Below are 12,003 nucleotides of genomic sequence, written 5' to 3'. Positions count from 1 at the left end.
GGGGTGGGTGGGGTGTCACAGCAGCATGGACTCCAGGCAGCTCCATTAGTTGGGTTCAGCATTAATGAAGACTTTAGGGCACCTCCACTGTGAAAGCTGCATGTGTCCACAACATTGACAAAGTTCTGCTTGAGTCCTCTTGCTCTCCTTTTCCATTGTGGGGGAAGGTCAGGCCAAGGGGATTTCTCTTGGCCTCAAGCTCTGCCAGTCTAGGGGACGGGGCAAGGCAGGTAAACTGTTTACTATACTTTTCTAGGTGGCCTTTCTGTCTCTGTGCTCCATAGAGTTTCTGCAGCTTCTTTATTTTATTTTGAAGCTCTCTCAGAGCTCTTCTAGTTGGCATGTAGCTGTTTATTTCTTGTTTTTATTTTTTTCTCGGGGAGGGGATGAGCGATGGGATCTCCTAGTGCACCATTTTGCTGATGTCACTATGAAAAATTAATTTTCTATACAACATTCTCAGAAGCAGTTGTTTAAATAGTTTGCTTTAAATATTTCCAATGATAGGGAGCTTTCTATCTCAAGAGGCAGCTGATGCCATTCTTGCAGCTCACACTAAATGTTAGAATGTTCTTCTACTAGGCCAGAGACTAAGACAAAACTTTCTGAAATTTAGAGCTTTAGGGACACTGAATGGACGTTTTTGCAAAAAAACTTAGTTCCCCATCTTTGGAAGCATTCAATATGGTCACGCACTGCATAATGATGTTTCGGTCAACAACAGACCACATATACAATGGTGGTTCTATCAGATTAGTACCATATAGCCTAGGTGTGTGGTAGGCTAGACCATGTAAGTTTGTGTAAGTACACTCTATGATGTTCACACAACGACAAAATTGTCTAATGATGCATTTCTCAGAATGTATCCCCATTATTAAGTGACACATAACTATAAAGTCTACATGACCTTATCTAAATATGTTTCAGAATCTAGAATCTGGAGTCTAGATGACTTTTAAGGTCCATTCCTGTTTCCATAGTCAGTGGTTTCATGGCAATTCATTAGAAAAAGCTAATATTTTAATCTAGTCTTCCAAGCAGCTCCTATATCCAATTTTCTCCTTTTTATTCTTTAATTCTCTCAGGCTGAAACCTTTCATCTGCCTATGACCCCTCTCTCTTCTTTGGCTCTTTCATATATTTAGGTTCTCTCCTACCCTCAACTCAGTATCTACTACTTGTCTTCCTGTCTTCCTTTTCTATCCTCATTCTGGGACTTAACGTTGTCTTGCCTGAATTAATTTATAGCCTACTCTATGATCTTCTGGCCTCCAGTTTTTCCCTTATCTAATCCAGCTTGTATTTCTAAAGTATCCCCTTGATAAACTCACTTAACTTTCAAATCCATAATTAAATTCTACTTTCATCATATTGCAGTTCTTCCCCACTCTTTATCCTGGCATCGATAATCCTCCACAATCAGGCCCAACCTACCTCTCCAGACACACTTATTTTAATGCACTTTCCCAAACTTTTTTAGTCAAATGCAGTCCCCCTTTCACTCTGTTCTGAAAAGCTTCTGTTTTTATGTTACTCAGCTTTTGCTTATATCAATTTCATTGCTCAGGACTTCCCCCTGCCCCTGATCAATTCTCTGCCACCAACAAAATCCTAATCATCTTTCAAGGCCAGTCTCAAGTCTCTGCTCTATTAACTCTTCCCAGAGGACTCCAGCCCATACTTATCTCTTCCTCCTCTGAACTCCCATACCACGTTACTGTCTGTTTCCTTCATTTGGCAATCAATCATGTACTGCCTTGTAACATCTCTGAAAGCTGTTATTTATCTTGAGTACTGTCATTTAACTTCTTCTTTTGTGTATATCTTGTCTCCCCAACTACCTAAAAAGCTTATTGAGGCCAGGAACCAAGGCTACACCTTCTTTTGTACTCTATGGAACAGTAGGGGCTCACTCTTTGACATGTACTGACTAGTTTCCAATAGTTTATCCAATTACTTTGTAGTGACTTTAATAGACCACTAATGCCATGATTAATCTTCCTTCACCCTATGTCAGGCATTGGTGGTGACAGAGGATAGAAGAGACCATTAAAGATAAGGTACATATGAGAGAAAGCATATTTGACTCTTTAAGCCTCAAGCAAGATGAATTGCTAAGATGTTGGTGGTAAGACATTTACTTATCAGCTAAAAGTATTCCTTAATAGATTTAGGTTCCTAGAGCAGCTCCACAGAGCTTGTGATTACAACCTGAAACTCACAACTTCTCCAAGAGAGTAAACAGGCAGATTATTATTTTTTTCCTTTCTAATTTGTGCTGGTAGTCAACACCAAGGTGTTCAGCTCAATTGAGTCAGGAATGGCACATAAATGATGTGATGGCTTTCTCTAGAAGTTTTTGCATTCCTGGACTAATAATTAAAATTCAAAATATCCTATGTGACCTTTCATGCCAAATTGAAAATGTGTGATTCATAAGAGGAGCTCCATTTTGGATAGAGATAAGCTAAAGGAAGGAAAGGGATGGGGCTACAGGGCGGGGATTGAGAGGAGCATAGAAGGGACAACTTTTTGTGGCTACCTCTAATTCTGTGCCATAGTGGCCTCATTATGGGTAGGTGAGAGGGACAGGATGTGCTTCCCCATCAGGAAAGGAAGAAGAAAGTAACAAATGAGTGAAATGCTGAGTGCTAAGTCATGTAAAGACCATCATCAGATTCTAAGCAAAAAATCTTTCAATTAAGCATATACAATGTGGGCCTGGGAGAGGCCTTAATGACATATGGAGAGGTACCTGGGCCCCAGTTCAGTCAACTTGTCATGTATTCATAACCATGAGTAGCAGAATGTTAGTTATGAGTTATGAAACTAAGTGGTCAAGAGCCTGAGAAGTCCTAGGAGAGTGAGGACAGTTGATTTTTCTCCATGGCATTGTTTTCACTTCTAAAACCCATTATTACCAAGCCACATTCTACACGGCTCCATCTCAAATGCCTATAACAATCCTCTATCCTTTGCTAATTATTTAAGACATCAGGATCTTTTTGAGGGTGGAGTCATCTTCCCCTTTATCTCCAAGACCTTCACAGCAGAACTTATCTTTAGGATGAACCATGTATCATTCCCTTTCTAAACCATGGCTCCAAGATTACCCTCAGATTCATTTATTCATTCAACAAATATTTATTGAGCCTTTACTATGTGACAGAACTGCTCTAAGTAAATAAATGACAAATATCCCTTTCCTCTTGAAACTTACATAACTTCTAACTGAGGTAGGTCTAAGAATAGTGGGCTGAAGGCACAGCCCAGAGTTTAAATGGTGGCACAGCTTGTTGCAAGGGGCAGTGGCCAGGGGTTTGGTATTGCTAAGGAGAAAAAGAACTCTGCTAAGTTTTTGGAGGATTGCTCCTTGCTCTTCCCTCTACACTTCTTTTGTGGTAGACAGTGAACAGAGAGGTAGAATTGCATAGTGGTTAAGGACATAGGCTTTGGAGTCACACAGCCTGGGTCCAAATCCTGGCTTTGCTACTGAGCAGTTATCTCATCTTGGTCTAGTTCCTTCTCCTTTGTGAGCCTCAGTTTCCTTAGCCGTTACTGTAGTCACTCAGCAGACCCAAGTCAAGACTGCTGATTGCAGCTTTGCTAGCACAAGAACATCTAAATTAGCTGCTCACATACATCTTAAGTGCCTCATCCATTGGGCATACAGTGCCGTATACATATCAAGTGGACATGTGCAGAGGTATCTAAACCACATACTTACCAAAGTCTGAATCTAAGTGAATTATTCCTATTTATAAATAGTTCTAAACAGGTTTCCTAATGATATTTATCTATAGCTCCTGACCAGATGGTCTCTGCTTCCATCTTATTATTTCCCTGTTTGAAAGGTGGCTTAACTAATGCAATCAATTAAGGGTTTACGCCTGAGAGTTGTGTGGATTCTCTATTATTTCCCTTACCTTACGAATTTCTCCCTGTTGGACAGTTTTTATGACGTTAATCCATTCTTCCATGTCTTTCCGGTTGGGTGCAGCCAGGGTAACTTTTCGTTGTGGTGTGATCACCTAAACAGAAAGTCACATTATTAGCTGGTTCGCACTCCACAACTTTGCCCCCAAACAGAGCCTGTGAACTCTCCATAAAATTAGACGGATCTACCAAGTACAATCCAATTCACTTCTTAAATGTAAGACAGAAGTTCCCAGAGCAACACGCAGCTCCTTAGATACCCACCCAAGATAATAACGATAATAGTAATAGATAACACTTTAATTGCACTTAGTATGTGCCGGACATTGTTCTATTGCACTTTGTGTATATTGTTATATTTCAATCCTCATTACAACCACATAGGATGGGGATTATTATTTTTCTCACGTCATAGGAAAACCAAGGCAAGGGAGTTAAATAACTTGCCCAGGGTCACCTAGCAGGTAAAAAGCTAATCAGAATTAAAATCCAGATTCTTCGGCTCCAGAATATATGCTCTTAAACACTAATCCATGCACCCACCTATTACTCAAGTGAGGTTGCCTGAAAATCCTACTTGCTTACTGCTACTCTGTCTACTTAAAAATGGTGAAAGGGTATGTGCTTCATCAGGGTGTGCCTCTTTCTGTTTGGAGGAGAGTGAGAATGGAAGGAGGAATCTAAAAATCCAGTTTTTTTTCTTTATATGGACAGGGACTACATGAAGAGAATTTTATCACCGTCTCTGTTAATGCTGCCTGGTGCAAGAACCTGGGCAGGAATAATGAGAAAACCATGCTGAGGGTCTAGCAGAGGTAGACCATGCTCAGGACTTGATCTTTTCCCAGAAGGTAGGAAGGAACATGGATAGCTATAGCATCAGTCATTGCTTCGATGGCCCTACTTGCCTTTACTACCAGCCCCCTAAAACTTGGAGCTAGAGCTCACCACACTAACAAGCAATTTCTTTCTCCTTTTGCATGCGGCACAGCATGATTCTGTGACAGATGGGAAGAGAAACTAATGGGAATTGTGATAACAGCTACTCCTTTGGTCTAAGCCCATTCTTGTGTGAGGCTGATGAACAGTACCTCTGTGTTGTAATTAGGCTAAGGGGCAACCCAGCCCTTGGGATTTCTTTGTAGAATGGAGACCAAAAACATTAGCCTGGATGCTCATCACCCAAAAGTTAAGCTTTTGGGGACTGGGTCAACAGAACCCCCAGTTTTACCCTGGGTCAGTGTGGTGTAATGAGAGAGAAATGAGAGTAGGGCCCCCTTTTTATATTCAGCTGCTCTCCTTTCAAAAGAGAATGGAGTGTGGATCAGCCACTGAAGCATGGTATTAGGCCTGTAGCTCTAGTCTGCTAAGTACAACCCTCTTCCTACCTGAAGAGGAACCCCAGTCTCCATAACCCACCCTTGAGGCTGAGAGAAGACAGTTCTGGGAGGAGGTGGGTAGGAGAATTCCTAGGCCAATGGACTTGCTATTTTTCAGTGAGCTTTTTGGTCTGGATTCACTTGAATGACCAAAGCCTTATGACATTTCAGTAGTGCCAAGCCCTTGAATACTTCCCTAGAAAATCTTCTGCTTTCTTTGAGCTACTCTCATCAGTAATCTCAGCACAGGGTAGCTTTCACTTTGGATTTAGGTTCTTTTCTACCTCATCAAAGGAAAGGAGGCCAAGCAGCTCAATTATCCTGATATTTTCTACAACATACTAGCAGTCTCTTGAAAGCCTTCCAATGATACTCTTCTAAGTCACCTTCACCAGGAGGATTGATTTTTGTAATAGTCACTCCTCCCACCATGAAATCAGTTTAGCTTTATATCAGGCTGGTAATAAGGAACAGAGCCATCACTTTTTTTCCCCATCAGCGGGCTGGTAGAAAATGTTTGCATGAATAATCTTTAGCACTCGTTTGCAATGCTGCTTTAAGTGGATTTCTATACATGCTTTGGAATCAAAGCAGACTTGGGAAAGCTGAACTCCAAAGAGGCAACATGTGGGTATGGCAACCCCCTTCCCAGCTAGCTTCCACCCCTGCCCATTCAGTCATTCCCAGTCTTACGTACACAAAAACTGTGGTAAAGGTTTCTACAGCTGCTTTCTGCCAAGGCGACCTGAGACAGATCAATTGTTTCAAAGCGTGCAAACTGGAAAGATATAAGAGGGAGAGGGAAAAGAAACCATTTGGTTAATGAGGCAAAGAGACACTAAAGGTACACACACACACACGCATGCACACTAATAGGCATTTTTGGCAGTCATGATCCAATCATTTCTTTGACTTGAGTGCTGGGACTTATTTAGCATCGTGATTTTTGATGATATATCACGTGACAAACAAAAAACAAACCAAACTAGGCCAAAACACGACTCTTCCCAAAACCTTTATGTGGATTTAGAGGAAGGCTTGGGTAGTTCAGAATTATTCAAAACTAAAGATCCATGCTGGCGAAGACAATGGGATGTAGTCTAGCTAGGGGCCTAGCGAAGCAGATAGGAGTTATTAGCTCCTATTTTATTGGCCAGCAGCCTTTGACTTTGGTACTAGGCCCATCCAATTTGCGGCCTGTGTTTTCCTAATACACTGGCTATAGGAGGTAACATCCAGCCAGCAGCAGGAAATCAGTACTGTGGATACAGACAGAACTGGCTTCGCCGCTACACAACCTGTGCAGTCATACAGGGCCCTATGTTCAGAAGGGCCCTACACTCGGTTTAATGCTCTGCTGTTGCAATCTTGAAATTCTTAATAATTTTATCTTTAAACATGTGTTTTGTAAGTAAAGTCCAGTGGGACAATGGATCATGAACATGAGCAGAGGACATATGCACAATATGCATGTCCATTCCATGTCCTGTCACTCCATTTGCACTCGGGATGCCCATGAGCATAGAATTCCAGTGGACTCATGATGTGTGGGAGTTCAGTGAGACTCAAAGCAAGTATAAAGTAAGCACGTTGCATCTATGACCGAGCAAGTAGGGGAGGTGACAGCCCTGAGAGGCCATACTTTATGCTGGAAACAGAACTTGCTTTAAACACGGGAAGAAAACAATGATGTTCTAAGAAACACGAACAACCAATGAACCCTAGTGTATTCTTTCTTACTTATGTTACTTCCATGTATTAGCCAGCTATTTATGCTGAAAATGATAACATTGGAGGAAAGAGAAAGATAGGGCAACCCATAGTTCCTTTTCCTTTCAGGGAGTGTTGGTAGAATGTGTAAGTATCAAGATGTGAATAAAAGCTGTCAAACCAGTCTTGTGTACTGCTGAGAACAAAATATATACACATGTATGAGCTACTAAATACAAATTATATGATTTTGGTGGTTTTTCATGAGTTAAATGCTCTTATATTTGCTTTTAAAACTGGCATTGTACAATATACGGATGAATGGCAAAATTGCTAATAACAAAATTTTATTTTTTCTTTACTTGAATGACATTTAATAGCAAATAAAAGATGTCACAGGGCCGGCCTGGTGGCGCAGCGGTTAAGTTTGCACGTTCTGCTTCGGCGGCCCGGGGTTTGCCGGTTCGGATCCCAGGCGCAGACGCCATGCTGTGGTAGACATCCCACGTATAAAGTAGAGGAAGATGGGCACGAATGTTAGCTCAGGTCCAGTCTTCCTCAGCAAAAAGAGGAAGATTGGTGGCAGATATTAGCTCAGGGCTAATCTTCCTCAAAAAAAAATAAGATGCCATGACAAATAACTGCTTTACATTTTAGTATCTTTCACTTTTTCCCTGCATTTTCATTTTGTACTGGGCCCCGCAAATTATGTAGTTCTGGGTGTTAGAAGCTAATTGAGGAATCTATGAAAGGGATGGTAAAGAGGAAGTGGAAAGGAGAGAAAAGTGTCTTTGGCCCAAAAGGGCAAATTAAAGGAAAAATAAAAGGTTTCAACTTCCACCTTAATATTTGCCAATGTGTCTTTACCTGTTGGCCCATCTCCCCACAAAACATTTCCTGGCACCCACTCACTAACTCAATTGACAAGATTATATATATGTCATATAATATATACATATATATGTATATATTCTCTTACCGCAGGATGGTGTGCAAAGCAGAGCCTTTGTCCTCGAACCAGAAAATATCTAAGCTTCCATCTCTTGAAGGAGTTACAGTTCTTCAGCAGAGGTCCTTCTTTCAGTATTTTCTGAAAGATAGAAGCATAGCAATGTGTAATTAGATCAATTTGCAAGACCATATCACTTGTTCTCTCAGTTGAGAAGATCAGATATCTGGAAGGTTCTCTTTCTGTCACATATCTGAGACATGGCCTGAGGGCCAGGCAGGAATACAAGGAAGTTAGCTCAATCAGAAAAGGCATTGGTTACCCTTGGATAACACATTCAGGATGAAACAGTCTCTAAGTTTCTTAGGATACATGGCCCAGGAACCATGGAGAACATCTCCATTGGTGGTAGGGGGTAGGAAGGAGGGACATGGACACAAATATAAGAACAACATTCTTAGGAAAGAACAAATGGTAGAGGGAGAGGCTGAGTCCCGTAGAGGCAGATATTTGGGAAGTCTCCAGGTTGTAGCTCTAGACAGGGCCTTCTTGTCAGCTCTTTCAGAGTGTTCCTTTCAGAATATTCAGTTGGATCATGTCCCTTCCCTGCTCATAAGCCTCCAATAACTTCCCAACACTTTTAGAACCACATCCAAAGCCTTTGCCACAGCCTCCAAAGGATTCGCAACCTGGGGAGGGAGCAAAAAGGGCACCAAAAAGGAACTACCTTCTGATTATTTTCTTTACATATCTCATAGCCTGACCACTGATTTTTCAGTTATTCGTCGAACAGACTGACTCTAACGAAGCATAGAGTCTACTTACCATTTTTACCATTGAGAATTGAGGAAGTTCTCAGTCACATTTATAGGATACAAACCAACATGCAAGACTGCCATTTGGGAGAAGTACTCACACCCACCAAGGTGGAACCAAACCCATACTAATTGGACAAAGAGCCAGACTTAGTTTAAGTCACCAAATCAAGGCTCTATCTACCATGAATTCCATTCATCATCTAAATTGGAATTCACCATTGAGTGGTTGTAGAAGTGTTTTGCTTGGCTCACCTAGCATTTTCCAAAGTTTTTAATTAGTTGATAATATTAAAAAGGCAAAAGATTTCATATAAAAATCCAAGTTTCCTATTTCTCTAAAAACAATCAGGGGGACAGCCTGGTGGCATACTGGTTAAGTTTGCAGGCTCCGCTTCAGTGGCTCAGGATTTGCAGGTTCAGATCCTAGGCATGGACCTACACACCACTCAGCAAGCCATGCTGTGGTGGCATCCCACATACAAACTAGAGGAAGACTGGCACAGATGTTAGCTCAGGGACAATCTTCCTCAAGCAAAAGGAGGAAGATTGGCAACAGAAGTTAGCTAAGGGCCAATCTTCCTCACCAAAAAAAAAAAAAAATCAGAACATCTGGTAACAGATCTATATACTCACATGGCAACAATCTGCTGGAATGAAGTAGCAGCAGCTCCCTTCAAACGGGGCACCTGACTCCAGAAGGCATTTGAGTCTGAGACCCTGACCTAACAGTCCTTTGCTACTCTCATTCTCCCAAATATACACACATCTATTACACTCTGTTCAGTTCTCTAACCAATAAGATAGTACTAATGGACAGAACCTCTGTATGTCAATTGAAAAGTCGGTTCACAAGCAATCAAAGTTTACCTGAGTCTTCTTCATAACTTATGGGAGTTTCAATTTTATTGTACCAACCTTGAGATGCTTACAAAAGAATGGTGCCAAGGAGTCAAGACAAAGAGTACAATAAGATCTTACGGGAAGGGGGAAGGTGGCAGGGAGAGTGAGAAATTATATTTAAATTGTTGAAATTGAGTCATCAATGAGAAAACAACTCTTGTCTAAGCATTGTGATTACATCACTCTTTCCTTTTTCTGGTCAAGTGGCCTATGGTATACATTTTCAATGATTTGATTTTCTCTTTCCTAACCTTCTCACATCTATGCCATGTATTCCATACTAAGTCTTCATGATACCTAGGCAGTCACATTTACCCCTTTCTGCTAAAGACTCAAGTTCAAAATTTCAACTGCTCCAACTTTGTATGACTGAAGCCACACCCATTACTTCTGCCCCTTTCCCAAGTTATTCTACTTTGTCAGTTACTAAACACTTCTCCTACTGGTCTTATCTTGTCATATCTGGTGTCCCGTGTAATAGCTCCTTTTACAGTTTTTGGCTGAATATTTTTCCCTTCCTTCCACTTTTAGCTTAAAGCTTCCCTTAACTTCAGCTCTCCTCTCTTGTTCCCTTCATGGGTGGGATAACGGGATGAGGCGGTAATTAACGATGAGATGAGGAGGGGGATTTGTTCCTCCAGAAAATTCCCAGAACTCTGGGCCTTCTGGTTCCTTCAGAAAATTCCTTTCCCCTGGTGATTTGAAATACTGAAATAAGTAGAATTCAGCCTCTTTTCCCAGATACTTCCTTCCATCAACCCTTAGTGATGATCACGCTTTAATTCCACTTCCTGGTACTTAAGAAATGTTCTCTTTTCTTCCCTTACCTGTGCCTTGCTAATAAATGACATCCCGTTATCCATTCAAGGATACAGCAAACCAATTAATTAATCTATTAATCTGAAGATACAGCAAATCATCAAAACTTTCAGTTCTCATTCCATGAACCTAGCATTTATCATAGTCAAGAAAAGAAAAGAAAGACTTCATGGTACATCTATCGTTGGACATAGTGCTTCATTCATATTTTCTGAGCTCCTACTATGGACTCTACCTTTTGCTAGGTGCTTTGGGACAGCTAAAGAAGTTATAGGCACATTTCCTATCTCAATGATATGGATAGTGGGAGTGGAGGGGGAGGGACTGGTAATTCATGTAGGTAAACACAAAGTCATGTGAGCTCAGAGAACTATTTGAAAGAGTGTTGGATCTTCATGTTCCATGCCCTAAATGTTTACCTTCTGGTTCAAATGCAGGCTTTTACCAAGACAGTGGCTAGCCACTCATGCATCCTGTCACTGGGTACACTAGCCACATCTCAATTATCTTGTCTCTGTCCCATGATATTAAACTAGACACTTTGAATACATTAGCTTTAAGTATAGGGCTGTTGACCCAATGCCAGTAGAAGGCTGGTTGGTAACAGAAGAGTCAACAAGTCCCGATAGGGAAACCGGAGAGCCTAAGTCCAGTTGCTACTAAGTTCTAGGTGATTGTTATGACTGAATGCTGACTAGTGTTATCGACTTATTCCATTTTTCAAGACAAGCTGGCAATCCAAGCTAAAATTTGTGTGAAGCTTTGTAACACTAAACTGTTAGCAAATAATTAATTAAAAAAAAAAAAAAACCTACGAGAGCCAAACAAAACATGTATGCAGGCCAAAGTCTGTCCACAGGCAACCAGTTTGCAGTTTCTGAACTATAGCTACTGTCACTTTCTCTAGACAACAAAGTGAGTGAGTGGTGGACTCCTAGCATCAGAGGAGGTTGAGTATATGAGTTCAGAGTTTGTGTGCGAGGAACCTGTACATCTGAGATAGATATTACCAAGTTGGGTTCAGATAAATGTTGATGTGATTTATGTATAGTAGGGAGAAAGGTTAGAAGGCCATATAACAGTTTCTTAAATTTTAAACACAGGCTCTATATCATCAACTCTGAACTTCTACAAATATCCAAACCTGGGTTGGGAGAAGGTAAAGTTCCTGTAGTTCCTTTCCTTTTAAACTCTGTCCTTCTTTGGGAGAAACTTACCTACTAACCCAATCACTATTTCTAAATAAACCATTGTTTCTTTAAAAACCCAATAAGCAGTCCCTAGAAGCCTGTTTGACCAAGCAGAAGCTAAAAATCACTCAATCAATGGGTTACCTCAAGTCGATAAAATATGTGCATGCAAACGAATCTTTACCTGCCTGAGGCCACTAAACTTAACAAGGACGTGAGACAAAAATTGGAAGAAACAAACACATCCTGCAAAGGGAAGCGTTGGAAGGAGAGCCCTTGCCTGTCCCGTAAGAGGATTT

At 41.0% G+C, this 12,003-nt stretch overlaps 1 protein-coding gene across 1 annotated transcript in view; it reads right to left on the bottom strand.

Annotated features, from left to right (window-relative positions):
* The window catches only part of DGKK (diacylglycerol kinase kappa), a 112,395-nt gene that overhangs the window by 60,904 nt on the left and 39,488 nt on the right, over window positions 1–12,003 (bottom strand). The window contains exons 2-4 of the mRNA XM_046672625.1: window positions 8,008–8,118; window positions 6,016–6,096; window positions 3,930–4,034 (exon numbers count right to left, since the gene is read on the bottom strand). Coding sequence (XP_046528581.1) covers window positions 3,930–4,034; window positions 6,016–6,096; window positions 8,008–8,118 — 297 coding nt within the window. The remainder of the gene's footprint in view (window positions 1–3,929; window positions 4,035–6,015; window positions 6,097–8,007; window positions 8,119–12,003) is intronic.

This window comes from Equus quagga, chromosome 10, assembly GCF_021613505.1.
Source record: "Equus quagga isolate Etosha38 chromosome 10, UCLA_HA_Equagga_1.0, whole genome shotgun sequence".
Lineage (NCBI taxonomy): Eukaryota > Metazoa > Chordata > Mammalia > Perissodactyla > Equidae > Equus > Equus quagga.
This window is presented reverse-complemented; position numbering and strand designations above follow the sequence as displayed.